Source organism: Zea mays, chromosome 6 (assembly GCF_902167145.1).
Source record: "Zea mays cultivar B73 chromosome 6, Zm-B73-REFERENCE-NAM-5.0, whole genome shotgun sequence".
NCBI classification, from domain to species: domain Eukaryota; kingdom Viridiplantae; phylum Streptophyta; class Magnoliopsida; order Poales; family Poaceae; genus Zea; species Zea mays.
This window is the reverse complement of record NC_050101.1, coordinates 163,466,234-163,485,699: the sequence shown is the minus strand read 5'-3', so window position 1 is coordinate 163,485,699 and position 19,466 is coordinate 163,466,234. Positions and strand designations below refer to the sequence as shown.

Here is a 19,466-nt window from a genome sequence, read left to right as displayed (position 1 = left end):
AGACAACGAAGAGGGACCCAAATAAGCAAAAACCCCGTTCCAGCTCATGCCACCCACTTCTCACGCCGGGCCTCTCGCCCGCGAACCACCACCAGCCCAGCCGCGGCAACCGCACAAACGAAAGGAACCACCCACCCCTCCCTATTCTGCCATGCTGCTCCCCACCACGGACCCCCTCCCGCCATCTCGGGCCGACGCTGCAACAATTTTTGCCGCACGGCGTACTCTCGGCACGGCTCGGCAAGGGTGTGGCCTGCGACGAGGAGTAGGAACTAGGAAGAAGAGGGGGGAACGGGCGGCCGCACCGCGGCGTGACCTCGGCCGACTATGCTGCAACGCGCGGCGAGCAACGCCTACTCCTGGTGGTGGGCGTCGCACATCCGCACCGCCCAATCCAAGTGGCTTGAAACAACCGGCGGCGGTATCCCATCTATTCACTTGTCGTCCCCGTCGTATGACGAGTTCGTATTGCACATTGCTCAATGATTTTGTGTTTTTCTTTTTTTTACTGCATAGAGATGGAGGACAGGGTGAAGTCAATGCTCGAGCTCATTGGGGCCGACGGCGATTCGTTCGGCAAGAAGGCCGAACTCTACTTCCAAAGCCGGCCAGAGCTCATCAATCACGTGGAGGAGATGTTTAGATCCTACCAGGCCCTTGCCGACAGGTTTGATCGCATATCCAGTGAGCTGCACAAGGCCAACCACACCATTGCCACTGTGTTTCCGGACCATGTACAGTTCTCAATGCAAGAGGGGGATGGTGAGGAGTTCCCGAAGGCAATCGGTGGGATTGATCTCAGCAACTTCAAATTCCCTACGTTGGAAGGCTTGTCCATGGGCTCGCAGAGCGCGAGTAGGGGCACCAGTCCGGTCCCCAAGAGGGGGACCAAGCCACACCGAAGGGTCACCACAAACATGAACGAGGAGAAGGCGCAGGAAGAGATAGACAAGCTCCAGAAACAAATCCTGGCACTACAGACCGAGAAAGAGTTCTTGAAGACTACTTATGACAGCGCACTAGGCAAGTATCTAGACATTGAGAAACAGGTGGCCGAGTTGCAGGATGAGGTCTGCAATTTGCAAGATGCTTTCAGCACTGGTGTAGCCATTGAAGACAATGAAGCTCGAGCATTGATGGCTGCACAAGCCATTATATCATGTGAGGATACGTTGGTGAACTTGCAGGACCAGAAAAACAGAATGACTGAAGAGGCGAAGGTGGAGCTCCGACGAGCCAATGAGGCAATTGAAAAGCTGAAAAGCTTCAAGAATGAATGTGAGCTGCCTCATGCACCAATGAATGTACATGATCACTATGAAATAGAACTGGTCAATGCACTGCCCCTCGATGATGCTGATGATTCTGCTCTGAACGAGAGCAGGCTTGACCTCCAGGAAATATGTCAAACAGTAAAAGATATAATCGAATCTTATCCTGAACTATCAGTTGCAGAATTAGCGGAAAAGGTTGATCGACTTGTGGAAAAGGTGATCAACCTTGAACTTGCTACTACTTCACAGAATGCTCACATCAATAGAATGAAGATTGAGATAGATGGACTTCATGAGCGCCTGCATGCTTTGGAGCAAGACAATGTAGCTTTGGCTGTTGATTCTAGTAACTTGGCTGACAGGTTGAGGATAGTTGAAGAAATGCTGCAAGAAGTACAACAAATTTGGAAGTCTATACGAAATGGGTCCGAGAATATTTGTAAACAAATGACTGAAGCCACCCATGAACTTACTGAATTCATTGAAACATTACATTCTCCTAAGCAAGAAATCAGTGACTTCGTGGATTCATTGCGAGACTCCAAAGGCGATGCTTCTCTGGAAGATGATTCAGGACTAACAAGTCTGTATGTGCAAAATGAGCCATCCAAATCTTTACGTGTCGCTACAAGTGAAATTGAGAAATATGAAGAAACCTCAGAAGGTCTTGTAGCCCAGAAACAGCTAGTTCCAAAAGAATCCGAAGGTGAGGGTAAGATTATATTAGAAGATTACGCATCTGTACTTCAGAGCTACAAAAATACAGAGCAAAAGCTTTCGGAAATTGAGAAGAGAAATCAAGATTACCATCTTGAGGCAATGTCAGAACTGAAGGAACTTAAGAGTGTCAATGCAAGAAAAGATGAGGAGATCCACTCGCTTAGGCACATGCTAAGTTCTTTGCAGAAAAAGATGAGTGCCTCTATTATTGAGAGTTTAGAGAAGTCAGAAGAAACATCCAAGATAAGCGCCATTACTACTACAGAAGACAAAGAGATTGCTAAGTCAGAACAAACATCCAAGATAAGCACCAGTCCTACTACAGAAGACAAAGAAATTGCTGAGATAGAGGAATACATTAAGCAATGGCAAGTTGATGAACCGCTAGCTTCTTCGGTTGCAGAGGAGAAATTTAGAGTAGAAATTGACAGGGTGTTGGGGGAGAACTTGAACTTCTGGTTGAGGTTTAGCACATTATATCATCAAATACGGAATTTCCAAATCTCTTTTGACATGTTGAAAACTGAGATGCACAGAATGACTGATGAACAGGAAGATGAGGGCATTTATGGCTTTGCTGGTAGTTATCAGGTAGCAAAGCTAGAATCAGCAGTACTAGAAAAGAAATTGAGGGACCTAAATACAGATCTTCAAGTTTGGATTGAAAGGAACGTGCGATTGAAAGGAGAGCTAGAGAACAGATTTTCATCACTATGCAGCATACAAGAAGACATATCAAAGATTACAACTCTAGATAAATGTGATGAAGTTCACTTCAACCCTTTTCAAGCTGCAAAATTTCAAGGAGAGGTGCTTAATATGAAACAAGAGAATAACAAAGTCGCTAAGGAGCTAGAAGCTGGGCTGGACCATGTAAGAGGCCTTCAAGTGGAGCTTGGAAGGGTGATCTTGAAGCTTAGAGAGAATCTCAAGGTATCTATTGCAAGAAGCCACCGAACTCAACAAAACTTCCGGACCCTGTCAACGAAAGGTGGTGTTCCCCTTAGAGCTTTTCTGTTTGGCTCAAAGTCAAAGAGACCATCACTCTTTTCGTGCATGCCTGGGGTGCATAAGCAACACAGTGGTTCAAAGGCTGGGCGTGGATGAGTACTAGCAATTTGTTTTTCGACATTTAATCCTAAAGATATCTCAGTGTACATGACAATTCATATGTGACAAATGATCTTCGGTCTTAAATGTAAAAGACCCTCATCTGCTATATCAAATTTGGTTTGTGATCCACTCACTCCTGCTTTGATACATTGCCTATATGATATTCATTTCAGAACTAAATTTGATGGAAGTATATGATGTATTAATGTGAAATGGTTTAAAATGCTCAAGGTACTGGAAGAACCTATGTGACTCTGTTTGTGCCCCTGTTTCTCAATATCTTCAGTTGACAAATGTACTAAACTGGTGTTGCATTGATGATGAGTACTCGGTTACAAAATTGTGCTGCGACTGTTTTGTACTTTTTTTTCTCAAAGGCGCAGGAGGACTGCACATCTTTATATATTAGAGGGAAGAAAAGCACCCACAAAGGAAAAAAGTACATAACACAAACACACACCCAAACCAACACACACACTCTTCTAAAGCACACACCAGGACAGGGAGACCAGCCACGTAGACCCCGACGGTTACAAAGCAAAAACACGGTCAGCCAACCTAATGCTCCATAACTGCTTGGCCCGAGCTAGAACCTAGCAAGCGAGATCATTAAAGAAGGATCTCAGCACCTTCATAATGGAAGGGGACTCCTCATGGAAGATCACCCGGTTCCTAAGAAGCCAAATGAAAGATCACCCGGTTCCTAAGAAGCCAAAGGCACCATGCCCTAAAGATGATAGCACTGTTGAAGCCCTTCTTTTGTCTTTATGAATCTGATTGATCACTCCTTCCCACCACTCTGCAAAGGAGGCCTCCATAGAACTAGGAATAAGATGTCCTGGATTAAAAGGGAATAGAATGACATGCCAGAACTGACGTGCAAAAACACATGTAGTTAGAAGATGTTGAATTGTCTCTACTAAGACAAAGTCTTGTCATTTGGACCTTTTTGGATCTTTAATGATTTGGTGGGAGAGAACATAACTAACAATGTTATGGTTAAAATCAAACTTGCTGTTGTTTGTTCTGGAGCGAAACCTAAACCTTTTTAAAATAACAGCAGCTAGTATGCACAATATGGTTACAGTTTCAGTTCGTGAGATTCTTTATGATAGCCATAAAAATGCCTTTTCAAGCTGCACAATCTACTCGCGGACTATCCGCGCCTACAGGCGGACTGTCCGGCCGTGCTCAGTGCCACAAATGATGCTCAACATAATGCCTACCTGTTAACTCCGGAGTCTAATTGAGACTCAGTTGCTCAAAGCTCTAAGAAGCCAAGAAAGGAGGGTTTGAGTTTTCTCCTGACAAGAGTATCAGTATCGAACTACAGTATGTTTGTCTTATACTCTCTTTTCCTTCTCCATACTGTGCTTACTAGTCCTGTTGTGTTAGTAAGTAGATCCTTTTTATTATTCTTTGGGAAGTCGGATGGGGAGGCCCCTACCTGTTTTCAGTAGAAACATAAAGAAAATGTAGAAACACGTCTGAATGCATAATTACAGGTTTTGGGTCTGCACCGATAGTGAAAGAAAGGTTAAAAATTTGTCAAAACAAAGGAAACTGCAGCCTCACAGATGAGCAAACAAATGAGCTTCAACTTCTGAGTTTATCTTAGAACATACAAATTTGGCAATGTATGACAGGATCATGGAGTAATAGCTACTGCAGCCTGTCATGTTCATTTTTGTGCCCATCTCTTTATCAAATTTCTTCTTGTTTCTTTGTTTGCTCTCTGTTTCCAAAGACACACCATTTGTTATGCAGATTTCTCTTCTCAATTCCCCGGAGTTATTCTGTCATTTCTTTTTCTGATTTCATGCTAGCCAAATGTTGCAAGTGGATACTGTTGACAATATAGATGCCAATTACACATTTGTTTCTTACCTCATGACTAATTTTAGTCTTGTCCTTTGTAAGTGGCTTCATAGACAAACCCAAAACGCAAATTCAGAGCTACAGTCCAAAAGATAGGTTGCATGTGCAGCATAAGTCCCAAAATGTAGTCACTTATGTTTAGTGTGTTCTTTTTCCTTTTAGAAAATAAAGAATTGTTCTCATGCTTTTGAAGAAGTGCTACATCATTCTCATAGTTGGTTTCTTCGGGAAATGAAAGCTAAGATTTCTTATTCATTTCTTGCAGAGAATCCAGTCCTAGTCGCGTTCGATTAAGAAAATGTTATATGCATCGGTAAGGAATGTTTGATGCACCTGCTCTTGCAAAAGGTCCATACATGTATAAACATGTTCAGTAAGATGTATTTCTATGCCTTCTTCATTTCTTATGCGGAGATGTCTTTGTGCTTATATTAATGCATATCTGGTTGGAGCATATTCCTATCTGCAAGTCTGACACTTGTTCATTTTCTTTCTTTCTTTCTTTCGTGTGAAAGGATGCCTGTTCATTCTTGAAAGGTGTTAGATTCAGCATTAACTTTAGCGTTTCATCAAAGGCAGATATAATTTGAACTTCTTTTGCCTTTTTTTCTATGGTTTTGCTTAGATAAAGACAACTTTTATTATGAGCTATGTATGTGCCTTGCCAGAAATCTCCACATATGAATATTTTCATAAGGCATTCTGACCGTCAAATAGGCGGATAGAGTTTTATTTACATGTAGTAAACGAGCCATGCATATCTTTGACATGGTGGTTGCCATCTTAGTGCAGTTAGCATGTTGAGCTGGTATATTAGTAATTTTCTTCATTGTTATTGGAGTGGCCCTACAAACCTTTTTGGTCTGTATAGAACTATGCACCAAATCTTCTCTTTTTATACCAACCAACCCTCCTTCACTTGCACTGACTCCACAAACACACCAGAGGGATTCACGCCCAAAAGCCATGTTCCATCCTTCATCCTCCTCGTCGCCACCCAACTACAGTGACCTCTCCATGCACCACGCAGTGAGCTTCTCCTCTGCTGTGCCCACAGCTCCAACTGAGATTCCTCGCGGGGGGTTCTTCCATGGCAACGGTGGCTTGCTAGCACTTGCCAATGTTGCTGCATCAGCGCCGCCTCCCTACCCCTCCTCCCTGCCTTCCTACTACATACATGGGAACGTCAGCTCGCATTTCCTCCCTCTTCGCCTCCAGTTGTCGTCTGAACAGCTCAGCAGTACTGCCACCTTGTCTTGCCCGTCTCCTTCAGCTTCGGCGTGCCAGTTGCCTCTTCCCCATGTCCCTTCTTCCCCTTCCTCATCCTCCGGTGACCTTTTCGAGTTCAGCGCTGGAGCCATGCGGCGTGTCTTCAGTACTGGTGACCTCCAGGTAACCCAACAACAGAACTCAGGCTGGCCTTATAGCTAGCTGATCGTAAACGTAAACAAGCCTTAATCATTTCTCACCCACGTTGATAGCTTGATACGAAGCAGGTGATGAATGTCGCGGCGTCTCCATCACCGCCACCACTTTCAGTACACGGCCAAGATGCCGGAGGGCCTCCTTTCACTCAGAAGGTTGGCCGTTACAGCGCTGAAGAACGCAGGGAGAAGATCGAGCGTTACCGTACGAAGCGTAACCAGAGGAACTTCCACAAAAAGATCACGGTAATGGTTTCCGGCATCACACAATCTGCAGAAATGCAATCGCAGTACGTGTGTCCCTCTAATGCATACGTTGCTCCGATCCGGGCCTCTCTGCACTGCAGTATGCCTGCAGGAAGACGCTGGCGGACAGCAGGCCCAGGGTGCAGGGCCGCTTCGCGAGGAACGCCGAGACACAGGCCGAGGCGGTTGCAGGCCACGAGAGGGAGGCCGCCTCAGACAACAGCAGCTACGAGCACTGCCACCACAGCGACCTCACCACCGCCAACAGCTACGACGTCCAGTGCAGGGAAAGTGGCAAAACCACGACATTGGACGACGGCAAGTGGTGGTGGGAAACGCCGGTGGCCGCTCCAGCTGCAGCCAATGAGCACCATCAGTATCAGCAGCAGCAGCTGCAGCTGCAGCTTCTTGATTTTGACATGGACATGGACATGGACATGGACGGCGAGGATCTGTGGGCCAGCCTGGCTGACATGTGCTCAGGAACCTGACCTGGGCCGTGCGAGGGGCGTCTCCTGATTGGCGCTGTCTGGTGCGAGGAAGGCAGGCAGCGAGCACCAAGAGGCGGCTGGCTGCCGTTGCCGAGGCAGTGCGGTAGTCAGAGTGGCGTCGCTGACCTTCTTGTGCCGTAGTGCATCCTAGTAGTAATTTATTGGTAGTAGTAAAAGAAAAAAAAAACAAGACACAGAGATGGAAAACTCCGTCTCATCTCATGTATAAGAACAGATTGTTCCCTGGTGTTTCGTGTTAGTTACCCTACTTTGCAATGCAATCTTCCATAAAGTTTGGCCATGCTGTTGCTTTTCTACATGCCTGAATCGTTAAGCCTGAGTGCTGCAACTTTGGGACCGTATTTTTGTCTAGTGTTGAGCTGTTTGGATTTGTCTTGCTTGCGATTTGCAGCTGACAGTTTTGGTGGACAAGACGACTAAAGAAGAGCGAATGAAAGCCAATAAAAGTTTGCTCTATATAATCTTGGCTTGCTTATGAAAAATTTATCTAACAATGAAAATGACAAATAAGTAACTCACTAGCCAAATAAGTAACTCACTCGCGTCTGTTCGTTTGTCTCTCAGAGTGGAAAATTCCAAACATCCAAGCTCTATGATTTCCTCAAAAAGCAAGATAGGGTGACGAACCCTGCTGCAGCCTTCATTTGGAGCAATAAAGCGCCACCGAGAGCCCAATTCTTCGCTTGGCTACTCACCCAGGGGAAAATTCAGTCCAAAGAAAATCTGCTGCTGAAAAAAATTGTGGATGAGGACACTTGCGATGTGTGTGGCCAGGAACGCGAAACTGCTGATCACATTGTTCTCCGCTGCCACTTTGCCAAGACCTTCTGGCTTGCGATTGGCTTTCACATCCCCAATGACATGACTGTGCAAAATTTGCACCAGATTGAACGGCCCTCAAACCTCCCGCAAAATGAGTTCAGCTCCTTTGTCATCCTATGTTGCTGGCAGTTGTGGAAACGCAGAAATGGTTTTGTTTTCAGGCAAGAGGCAGCCACCCTCAACCAAACTCTCCAGCTAATTTGCGCCGAAGCTGCCAGTTGGAGTCACGGCATAGCTCTAAAGAATCCGGAGTAAAAGAAGCCTGGAATATGGTGTTCTCAGATGCTAGATTGTAATCAACTCTTTTCCATGTTGCTCTCCCAACCGGATATATCCGGCTATGTAAACAATTCTGTACCATCTAGCCTTTTTGGGCTAAACGGGAATGTGAAATGAAATGGAATCAAGGTGGGGAACCTTTCCCCCCCGATTATGATCAAAAAAAAATAATGGGTGAGTCTACAGGATATGGCCATTATGTCGTGGCATACCCTATAGCCCAACCTTATATATATGAAAAAAAACACAATGTCTACCTATTATGCAATCTTAAACGTCAATTTACATGGTTTGTCTTGTGAGTTGTGATCCCAAAAGATAGACATCATGTTGTGTCGCTTAACTGTGATAGAGGCACCATCGATCGCTTGTCTTATACAAGTGTTGGTCTAGTGGCGATGGAAATATCTTTTCTAAACTATAAACAAGGAGAACAAAATAACAATCTCATCTAACTTTTTTCTAAATTATATTCTCTACAAGCAACGAAATTATTATTTCCTCGCCATCAGGTAGCAAGCTAGGGACCCTTTGTGAGCAACACTCAAGGTTGACAAATTGTTGGAAGTATCTTAATATAGTGATACAAGCAAAGATTCTATTCATAACTGCATTAGAGGAAGGGCAATTTATACAAATTGTCAAACTTAATGACTAGTATGCTAGTTTTCACTTTGAATACTGATTTATGGGATAGTTTTTTTATTAAATTTCTAAATAGATTTATACAGTATTGTATATATATATAATAAAAATATTGACACGTCATACCCTATAGCGAAATTCTAGATCCGCCATTGTCGGTAATGACAGACGAATATAATAGAACAATGAAACGAACAAAAAAAGCAAACACAACATCAAAACCTCCTAAACCAGAAAATAGTGTTATCAATTACAACCAAGATAAAGTAAGAGTACACACGTAAATCATTCAAACCAACTTGTAGTTTGATTACTTAAAAAGATTCATGGATTGATTAGAAACTCATAGTAACAAATAGATCAAGAAACAAAAACTTAGGGGTCTTTGGAAGCAAAGTATTTTTGGAGTTTTGAGACAAAACCATGGTATTAGATAATACTATGGTATTTTTAGCCAAGAGGTGTTTGGATACGCTATAAAAAACTTTGTTTTGGATGCCATGGTTTAGTAGTTAGTAGTTACCACGGTATTTTTGGAGTATTTAAAACTCCACTCCACCCCCAAAGTTTTTGTCTATGACTAGCTTTTGGTACATGTACACTAAATATCATGATTTGAGATAGTGTCTCCAAACAAGCGTTGCTTGTAGTGTTGTAAATAATACTATGGTTGTGTAATGACATTTGAAAACCATAGTATTCTAAAAACCATGATTTTAAAATACCGTACTTCCAAACATGCTCTTAAACTTCGACCACTCTAAACCGCAAGGGCACAAGAAAACCCCGTCTAGTTGGAATGGAGAGTCGGCCTAATAGGGTTGCTCTTTGGTAGTGCCCAATGCCAACCTTGCGGGGTTGTAGGGCCGACCTGGTCAGGTTTGCCCTTGCATGGGCTCAAAGCCGACCTAGCCAGATCAGTGGGGTGGTCTGGCTGGGTGTGGAGGCCTAAACCACAAGCACTCTCTAAAATTCTCTAAATCCTCTAATTAAAATCAAATTTTGATGAAACTTGGCATAAGACTTAAAAAGGTCAGGGAAGTATCTGGAAAGTTTCAACTTGTCACATCCATAAAAAATGTAGAATTGTCATCCTCCAGATCAAGGGTTTAGTCACAACCACCAAAAAGGCAAAACACGGTGCTCATGTTAAATCTCAAAGCAACTTGCAGATGTGATCTCAAGGAGGCATAACACCCAGTGAAGGCCAAGACACGAATTCAAAACACTCACACAAACAGGAATACCAAAACACCGAAAACAAGTGAAAATTGGTCACCAAAAGAGAAATGCCTAGCAAACAATACAAGATCTTGAGCCACCACAAATCTAGGAGGTTAATGCCTCCATTTCCACAAGATTCATAGGCTAAATGATTAGATTACACATATGAACGAATATTGTAGTGCCTAAATCATATGCGAATCTCAACAATAGACTAGAGGGAGAGAAAACCTAACAAGGATAAAAATAAAAAGAATTGTTGGAGAGATGAGGATGGTTGGAAAAATCCCCCTTATTTATAGGGCTATTAAACATTACTAACTTGCCCCTAAGTACTTAGATCTGAACCACTTAACCACAGGGGTGTTATGATCTAACTCAAGATTTTCAGATCTGGAAGTCATATGTTCTTTATGACTTTGCTTCACATCGATGCAAGCTTCGTGATGGCACCACATGCTGCCTTTAGTTCCCACTAGAAACCCACCCAGGTTTTGAGACCCAAACCCAAGAAACTTTTCGCCCGATAGTTTTGAGGCCTAAACCACCAAACCCTATGAATAACGTATTTTGATACATTCCCTTCACGATCTCGACTTGTGTCGCTGTCGGTCCTCAACCATCCGATCACCAAGTCCTCTAGTGCCTCCGCTTGATTTGTCAACCATCAGTTTGACTCGATCAACATGGTCTACTCTTCCATATCCTCGTCCCCGTGCACTTGTGGATGACACCAAATGTCATCCACCACTCACGGTCGGTCCTCTAACTTCTTTAGTCCCTCGGTGCAAGTTTAATATTCGTCCTTCATCGCTTCTAGCTTGTCGGCGCGAATTTGCATAACCTTCACCTTCGATGTCGACCACCATCTCTGTGCTCCACACCCGCGAACCATAAGCCAAGAGACATGTTGCAAAAACCAGAACTCATGCTAAGATTAGTCAACACTAAATCAAAGCCGATCACGTCCATATTGGATAGTGAGAGATTTTAGCCCCCTCAATCCCCTCCAAATCCCTTGCTCTCAAACATGCCCTAAGAGTCATTCGTCATACTTGAACACCCTAGGCTAATATATTATCAACCAGGCGATTGCAGTTTGGCTATTGTTAGTGGCCTTCTTTGGTTTAACATTTTTTTTTTCTGTCGCTTGCATGACAAGTTGACAAGGAGCTGACCTATGAGGCCACTGAACCTACGGCGTGTGCCGACTCCGAAGTTTCCCAAGTGTGGATGGTCACTGTCACTAATAACAACAGCTACAAAGGTACGGTGTGACTAAATAATATGGAGAGTGCGGCATAGAAGATGGCTGTTTAGAAAGTGTGTGGCTCGATATGACGCAGAAGCGAGCCTGATACATAGTTCCGAGGGTTGGGAAAGAGCGGCAAGACGTGATTGATTGTGACCATAAACGGAACACATGTATATATAAAAGAAAGAAAAGCGTGTGTGTAAGGCAAAGGCTGGCCATCACATAGTTAGGTTAGGTTTTCAGGCTACAGACCCCATACGTGTATGTCTTGAGACCGTGTTTATATACTCTCTAAAACAAATTAAAAGGCCGTTCTCGTTCTACAACTTTTTACCAGGGCTTTGTAAAGATTCCTATTCGTTGCTACTCCTTTTTTTTCGCTATGTGCTTTGTATGGCTTGTGCTACACGGTAACCTAGCTCATAAGAAACTGTGCAGGGATTAGTAGTGTAATAATCAGAGGCATCTGGTACTGCAAAAGCTCTGCATTTCGTGGAAACGATCCGTAGCTGACTTGCTCAGCATGTTCCCTTGGCTCTAATCCGTGCCTGTTTCTACTGCCTGTTTCTACTGTTACTATAGTATTTTATCTCTATAGATTGCCGCAGCAGCATTCCGAAACAGTTAGAACAGTGCCTGTCGAGTGAAAGAAATTCATTCGTGGTTCATTCAAGCATACCTTCCTCCTTTGCTAAGATGAAATTGGTGGAAGAGGCAGAACCAAAAATGCAGAGCGCAGACTACGGAATCTGGTCGTGGGAACAACTTTCGCCTTGACGTGATCGGCAAAAGCTCCATTACTACCCTAAATGTAGAACATGGATGGTCGTCTGCATGCTGGAGGTATCTTGTTTACTTGAAGCCACCACTCCCTGCCCTGCCGCTGTCACTAGACTGTCCCAGACTGATACCGTGATCGATCTTTCTGAAGCAGCAAGCCGCCTCCTTGCTCATATCCCAAACACAGCCAACGTCCAGTTCCTTACCTTTTTGACCGCCCGAAAAGAAAAATGCGGTGATTCAATTCAAACAGGCGTCACCCGATCCAAGAATAAAGCGGCGATTAATTGGTGTGCCTAGAAACGTAGCTAAGCTAGCTTAGCTCGACAGAAATTCGAAGGTGCGCTGCGGAGCACAAAACACCCAACGAACGAGAGTTCCGCGCGCGGACTCTTCCTTTTTCCTCTGCTGATGATGAATCGTGTCTGCGTACGCACGCACGTCGTGCGCTTTGGAATCGATCGCCAGTGGCAGTGGAGCAACAAGACGCCCAACTGTCTGCAACGACTGGCGAAAAGAGCTAGCGCGCAGCAACGGAGGCCAGGAGATGAGCTCAAGATCGGTCAGAGGGGAATAAGAACCCCCAATATAATGTGCATGGAAGGTGTTACGACTCTCATGATGATGTTGATGAGAGGGGCAATGAGTAAAGCGTTTTTTTTTTACCCTTAGTCGCCGTTTGGTTTGATGGATAGTTCTATTTAGTCTCTAAATTGTCAAACGGTGGAACTAAAGTAGAGACTAAACTGTTTTAGTCTCTAGATCTTCAATGGGTGACTAAAAAAGGACTAAACCATATAAATTCTACTTTTTGCCTATTATTTATTTCAGTTACACTAATAACAAGAGAGTGCTAAAGCAACCAAACGAGACCTTATTCTGCCGCCTGCCTCTCCTGCAGTCCTCTATGCATTTGCTTATTGTCACTACTAGCTGGCTAAGTGATTCCTTGTAGTGCTTACACACCTGCTTTGTGTTATATATGTATCACCCAAAAGAAATTTGGTTGAATTCCACAATTCGATGCAGAGAGAGCAGTACTTATTAGCATGCTGCAGTCTGGCAATTGCTGCGCAGCGGATTTCATTTGTACACGAATAGTACCTGAAGAAGACACCGCGATGTGGATCCTCTAAAATTCAATCTGGTAAAGTAGGACTTGCTGTTGCTAGTAGCTAGCTGTCTGTTTGGAGGGCTGAACAAACCTGCGTTACGCTTCTCTTTGCTGCGTCTCCGGGATTTCCAGCTTTAGCCAAAAGGCTAGTAGGCATGCGTTGTAGCGCGCGCGCGAGAGAGAGAGAGAGCGATCGAAGGGGAGCACGAGCACTTGCACTGACCGCCTCCGTCCGGATCACCTCCCCCTGGAGGTGGGGGGAGTGTGGCGGCCTGATTCTCTGTCGGCCGCTAATGCCAGGTACCGGGGCGAAGATAACTTTTGTTAATCTCACTATGATTACAACAAGTCAAACTACTGTTTGGTACTGCTAGCTGCAGGCTCCCTTTGTGTAGCTCAACTTCGCGCTGCGAGCAGTTTGCGGGCGCGCTTTGTGGGTCAGTGAACCTAGTGCAGAAAACTACTGGCTGTGACATGCCCCGGTCAAAAGCTCAGCCTTCAGGAAGATGCATGTAGTAGTCCAGCGAACAGCATGGTCAACAAGGCGTTTTAAGATCGGAGGGACCCGATAGCTTTTGTGTCGGGTGGAGGAGCGAGAAGAAAGCTGGAATCATGTGAATGAAGCGTTTCGCTCACACATTATTCCATCAAAAATGATGGCCCGGACTCCGGACGGCCTTTTCGCGCGGTATCGGACACGTGGCAGGGGCGAATTAAAAAGGGCGCTGTGTCCCGGATGCTCGTTTTGACCCCCGAATAGAATAGAAAAACGAGATTTCGCCCACTATAAACCCGTCGCCAATTACAAATACAATTGTTGGTTCCTGATCGGGCGTACGGAACCGCGATCTTTGCGCACCCGAGGGGCCTGCCTGTGCCTGCCTGCACGGGAATTCCATTCGTTCGTGTGGCCCCAGTTCCATTTCAATCGGCTCGCCTCGCTCAGAGGAAGTTCTTACAGAAATTGCACCCACGAGTGGGGGAGACCGTGCGGCGAAAGTGGCCGGAATATTCACCAGCGTTGCAAATTTAAGTAAAATCTTGCCCCATGACAGCATACATACGCAAAAGGGGGGGCCGGGCGCCCACTGAGCCACCGAGGAAATGAAATGGTAAACGATGCGGACTTTCTCGAGATCCTCATCTCTTATATGCATATGAAAAATGTATCCAGCCAGCCTCGGGTGGGAATGAGTTCTCTCTTTTTTTTTTTCCCCGCCCCAATGTTCAGTACTCCACAAAGAGATGGTGGGCGTGGTCAAACTGCTTTCACGTGAGCAGTACATGGTATAGATACGACTCATCATGTAGTAGTGACCGAGTTGTACCGAACGTTTTCCGGCCCCTTTTGTTGTCATTGTCAAAGCCGTCACCACGCACGTACGTACCAGGAGCGAAGCCACAGACAACAAAGTCATTAAGGTCAACTTTATTAGTCATTATCTAAATATATTAACAATATATTTGTAAAGAAATTGACAAGTTTTATAGGGGTCAGCTGGCCCCACTAAAAATTGACAAGTTTTGTATGGGTCAGCTGACCTCAATAATAACACGTAGCTCCACCCCTGTCTAGGGGTGGATATCGAGCTAGCTCGGCTCGTTATGGCTCGGCTCGTTATGGCTCATTACTGTAACGAGCCAGCTCGGCTCGGCTCGTTATACTAACGAGCTAAACAGCTGGCTCGGCTCGGCTCGTTAGGAAGCTCGAGCCAGCTCGTTAGGCTCGCGAGCCACACAATCAAATACAAAGATCTATGTACATAAATATATATAACCAAAAAAAATCATATTTTAAGTGTTTTACACTACAAACCCAAAACCTTTATAATGATATTATCATATCATCGTCCTAGCACTTCTAACTTTTAATATTAAATTAAATAACCAAATATGTATGAACCTACGGATTTATAAACCCTTGTTATAATAAAATAGCAACAAGCATCATTATAAAGCAATTCATCATCCATTACACAAACATGTAACATTATTGCACAAAACTAACATCATATGCAGCTAGAAACAAAGTTCACAAAACCATAACCAATAATCAAATATTAAATATGCAATATAGGTATGTAGCCATGCAATAATGCAAATATTAAGCACATGGCACATCCACACCTATCCATATCACACATCATAACTACGAGAAAATAATACTATTAGAGATGAGACGACACCAACGACTAGATAAACTTGTGTTGTGACTTAGCTCGTTTGGCTCGCGAGCTAGCTCACGAGCTAACCCGAGCTGGCTCATTAGAGAACCGAGCTAGAACGCTAGCTTGGCTCGCTACAAAATTAAAACGAGCCGAGTCGAGCCGAGCTACTAATGAGCCGAGTCGAGCGAGTTATCGAGCCACGAGTATTTCGTCCAGCCCTACCCCTGTCACATATGGCCAAGGCGAAACAGAAAACATATATGTGTGCATGTTTTGCGGTGACCAGGTCTAAGGATCCTGAAATCCGATGTAAGCTTAACTGCAGTTTAAACACACACACACACACAAACGAGAAAACCCTATTTTTCATCACATGATAACGGAAATACAAATGTTTGAGAATAAAATTGCAGAAAGAAACAGAGACACCAAGTACTAAGTCAAAGGGAACTCAAATTTGATCTCCATGATCACTTGGGTGAGGAAAATATTAGAAGAGATCCGGTCCTTAGGAGATGTTTGATTTCTATAGACTAATTTTTAGTACATCCATTTTATTCCATTTTAACCTTGAAATTGCTAAATATGGAAACTAAAATACAGATAAAGTTTCTGTATTTGGTAATTTAGAGAGTACAATGGAATAAAATGGAGGACTAAAAATTAGTACCTAGAAACCAAATACTCCTAAATTAATGAGACTAAAATGAATGGACTAATCTAACTAAACTGGGCCTTAGTGGACTTGTCGACGGAGATATATGTTTCTTTATAAAATTGAACTCCGGTGAATAAATCATCTTTGTCTCTTTGTGCTTTCTTCTGCGATTTGCTTTTTCCCTTCCTCTCTAAGTTTATACTTGTATTACTCTCCATATCTGTTTTACGGTTGTTGCTAAGTTCATCTCTGCACTTATATTTATCAGCAACATATCGCAGATATTGAACTTGGATTTATTTTAGTCTAACCCTACTTATTATAACACTTATAGATAGTTTGGGAACCCTATTTTTCTAAGGAATTTTCATTTTTCCAAAAATTAGTTTATTTTCTCTTATAAAAATAGAAATTCTTTATTAAAATGGTGTTTTCAAACTATCTCTTAGAATTAAATATCTCGGATTAAGTTTTGTTGTTTTAAGTTAAAATTTCAGGTTTCATGGGTACGAGTCCCGTCCGGCGGTTGCCGCCCGTTTGCCACATGCCGGCCGGGCGCTAGTTTTCTGGCTGCTTGGGCCACCGACACCAGCGGGCCAGCGGCAGCCCGGCAGCCGAGCGGTGGACTGCGGGGGTCAGGGCGGGGGTCGGTCAGCCTGGTGGACCTGGAAACGTGGGCTGGTGCAGACGTGCTGCGGCCCGTATCATAGCCCGACGAAATTCTCCGTTCTGTTCGTGTGACCTCGGCAGTACAACTATAGCTCAATTAATCGTCATCGGCAAACCAGACCAGCGACGGAAAATATTACATCCATCGCAGATCAGATCGTAGTATGGCGCTCTTGCTCGCGTTAATCTCGACCCGGTTTCATCCTCAGGGACTCCAGTTGAGCCGGGAAGAAGCGGCCGTCAGATCAAGGAGCTAGGCAGGAGCATCTTCTGTCCAGGCAAGGGCGCAAGGCAGGGGACCGGTCGACCGGGGCCGGCGCCATGGCTGTGACGCAGAGCACGCAGCTCGGCCTCGCCACCGCGTTGTTCGGCGTCCTCTCCTTCGTCCTCACCGACCTCAAGAAAGTACTGTGTCTTCTGTTTTGCTTGCCTCTGTTCTCGCTGCCTGCTGAAAAACTACCGAGGTGAACTGAGCGACTGCAGAGATCGAGATATGGGGAATTAATTCCATCATTATACGTGAAACTTCCGTAACTATAGGAATTACGAATGAAAACTTTTGATACCACCTACCCCTCTGTAAACTCCTTGAGGGCTGATTTGGTGACCAGCGATATCGGGAGGATCGGAGTGGATTGAGAGGGAAATTAATTTATTTTCCCCTCAATCCCCTCCAATCCTCTCGGGATCCTCTTATCACCAAATCAACCCGGAGTGTTAAAACACCACCGCAAACATGACTGTGATCGCCCCAAGCCCCCAACGCGTCCGTGTCGCGCCACGCTTCGCCACGGCGACGGTACACACTACACGCCTTCATCTCTTCCTTAATGTCTCAATGCAGATAGACAAAAGTTCAACCATATAAGTTGAGCTAATATTGGAGAGAGAAACCAACCAGCGGTCGTCGAGGCGGTCAACATAGAGGAATCAGGAGATCCCAATGCTGCTACGATCGACTCTCTTGTGATGTGGCTCCGAGTGCTGGATATGACAAATACAGGCATGCCACTTGGCTTGACTTGTCAACCAGTGAGCGGGTGCAGTGGTCAGTGAATCATTCTGCAAGTGCCAAAAAAAACAAGCAGAAACATCAAATTATCGGCCCGATTGCCCGGATCAGCTTATGGTGCTGAAAGGGAAATAGGCCCAAAAATCTTTTTCACTCTTGTTTTTGTAATTAACGACCATCGCAACTAACTGAGCTAACTAGTTTACTAAGTTATAATTTCAGAACTTAGAAAAAACTTCAAGAAAGGTCAACCCTCGAAGCATCGCGGACTGTTCGAGCCTCTAATATGGACTGTCCGAGATAACTTAGATTATCCCGAACATAACCTCTTTTTGAAAATATCACATGTGATCGGACCGTCCGGGCCCTTTCATTGGACCGTCTGTGACACCTCGATGCACTTCGGACAGAAACTATAGCAAATGCACATATCTTCTACGGACCATCCGAAGGAAATACAAGTACCGTTCGGCCTCATGCGCGGATAGTGCTGGTCCTGACATTTTAGAGGTCCAGGGCCAAGCTCATAATAGAGGCTCTTTCTAATAATAACTATTATACATAAATATAATGTATGTAGATTATCAATAAACACTCCATATATATACCTAAAAAATTGTTCATATCAAATAAGAAGTACATAATTTGATTTTACCTTAAAATTTTCTTCAAACATTTCTAGCCGCAAAGTCGTTGCTGATGATGTCAATATCAATCTCATCCAATAAAATATCCTCTCGATGCACAATATGGCCAAATCATTTAGCCTTTCTTGAGACATTTGGGACCTCAAATAATTCTTCACTAACTTCAACTTTGAAAAGCTTATTTCAGCAGATGTCATAGCGACAGGCACGATAAATAATTAATCGACTAGTTAGGTGCCCGTGCGTTGCAACGGCATATAAAATATTCAACAAAATATTAGTGCACAATGATTACAGAAAAACGGGCACTATATATATTACAGAAAAACGGGTGTTATAAAGGAGTGAAATGACATGATGTTACGGCCTCCTCCCGAAAGGTAAAAATCCATGACAATGGTATATGTAAAGGTGAGAAACAATTTATGAGCACACCGAATCCTATAATATAGTGTATACTAATATCATGCAGACATTTAAACATATTTAAACTGGCAAGGTTAAAAGAACCCTGACACTAAATTAATACTCACCGTTTGTCCACAAGCCAATATACCATCCCATAAGTGATACCCTTAAGCCCTGTTTGGAAGCTTTTTAAGAAACCAATTTTTATTTTTTAGCTAGGAGCAAAGTTTTGCTAGGCGCTAGGCGGAATCTAGGCGATGACCCTTAGCCTAGAGACTAGTCCAGCCTAGGCTTGCCTAGGCGATGCTAGGCGTTTTTCTAGGCGTTTTGCCAACTTATATAATATATACATTTATAGATAAAAAATAAGGAAGGACTAGTAGACATACCCTTTGTCCTTGCAGATCTGCTGATTGGATGCAATTGGGCATCAATACAAGTGATAAAAAAATAGGAAATAGCAAGTTAGGTACTTATCTGTCGAGGAAGAACCAGGGGAGTTCTCTGTCGGCGAAGAACAGGGGAGGAGAGAAGCAAGCAACAGTGCAGAGGATGTGCAGTGCAGGCGTGCTGCGTGCAGCCGCTTCTCTGGCGGCGAGGGGTCTCCGACGTCCGGTG

The 19,466-nt window shown here is 44.1% G+C and overlaps 2 protein-coding genes and 1 pseudogene across 3 annotated transcripts; all 3 read left to right on the top strand.

The window, feature by feature from the left end:
• The first annotated feature begins 240 nt into the window (after positions 1-240).
• LOC103630447 (uncharacterized) lies at positions 241-3,294 on the top strand. The gene is made up of 2 exons (NM_001369844.1): positions 241-421; positions 517-3,294. The coding sequence occupies exons 1-2, from the start codon at positions 328-330 to the stop codon at positions 3,099-3,101; spliced, it is 2,679 nt and encodes an 892-aa protein (NP_001356773.1). The 5' UTR covers positions 241-327; the 3' UTR covers positions 3,102-3,294.
• Positions 3,295-3,321: 27 nt separating this feature from the next.
• Positions 3,322-7,447, top strand: LOC114711031 (uncharacterized). Its single transcript, NM_001369845.1, has 3 exons — positions 3,322-6,377; positions 6,467-6,655; positions 6,757-7,447. Exons 1-3 carry the CDS (start codon positions 5,952-5,954, stop codon positions 7,144-7,146), a joined length of 1,005 nt encoding a protein of 334 aa, NP_001356774.1. The 5' UTR covers positions 3,322-5,951; the 3' UTR covers positions 7,147-7,447.
• A 9,368-nt stretch (positions 7,448-16,815) lies between these two features.
• LOC100278147 (uncharacterized) lies at positions 16,816-17,299 on the top strand (annotated as a pseudogene). Its single transcript, NR_157132.1, has one exon. The product of NR_157132.1 is annotated as an uncharacterized protein (transcript).
• The last annotated feature ends 2,167 nt before the right edge of the window (positions 17,300-19,466 follow it).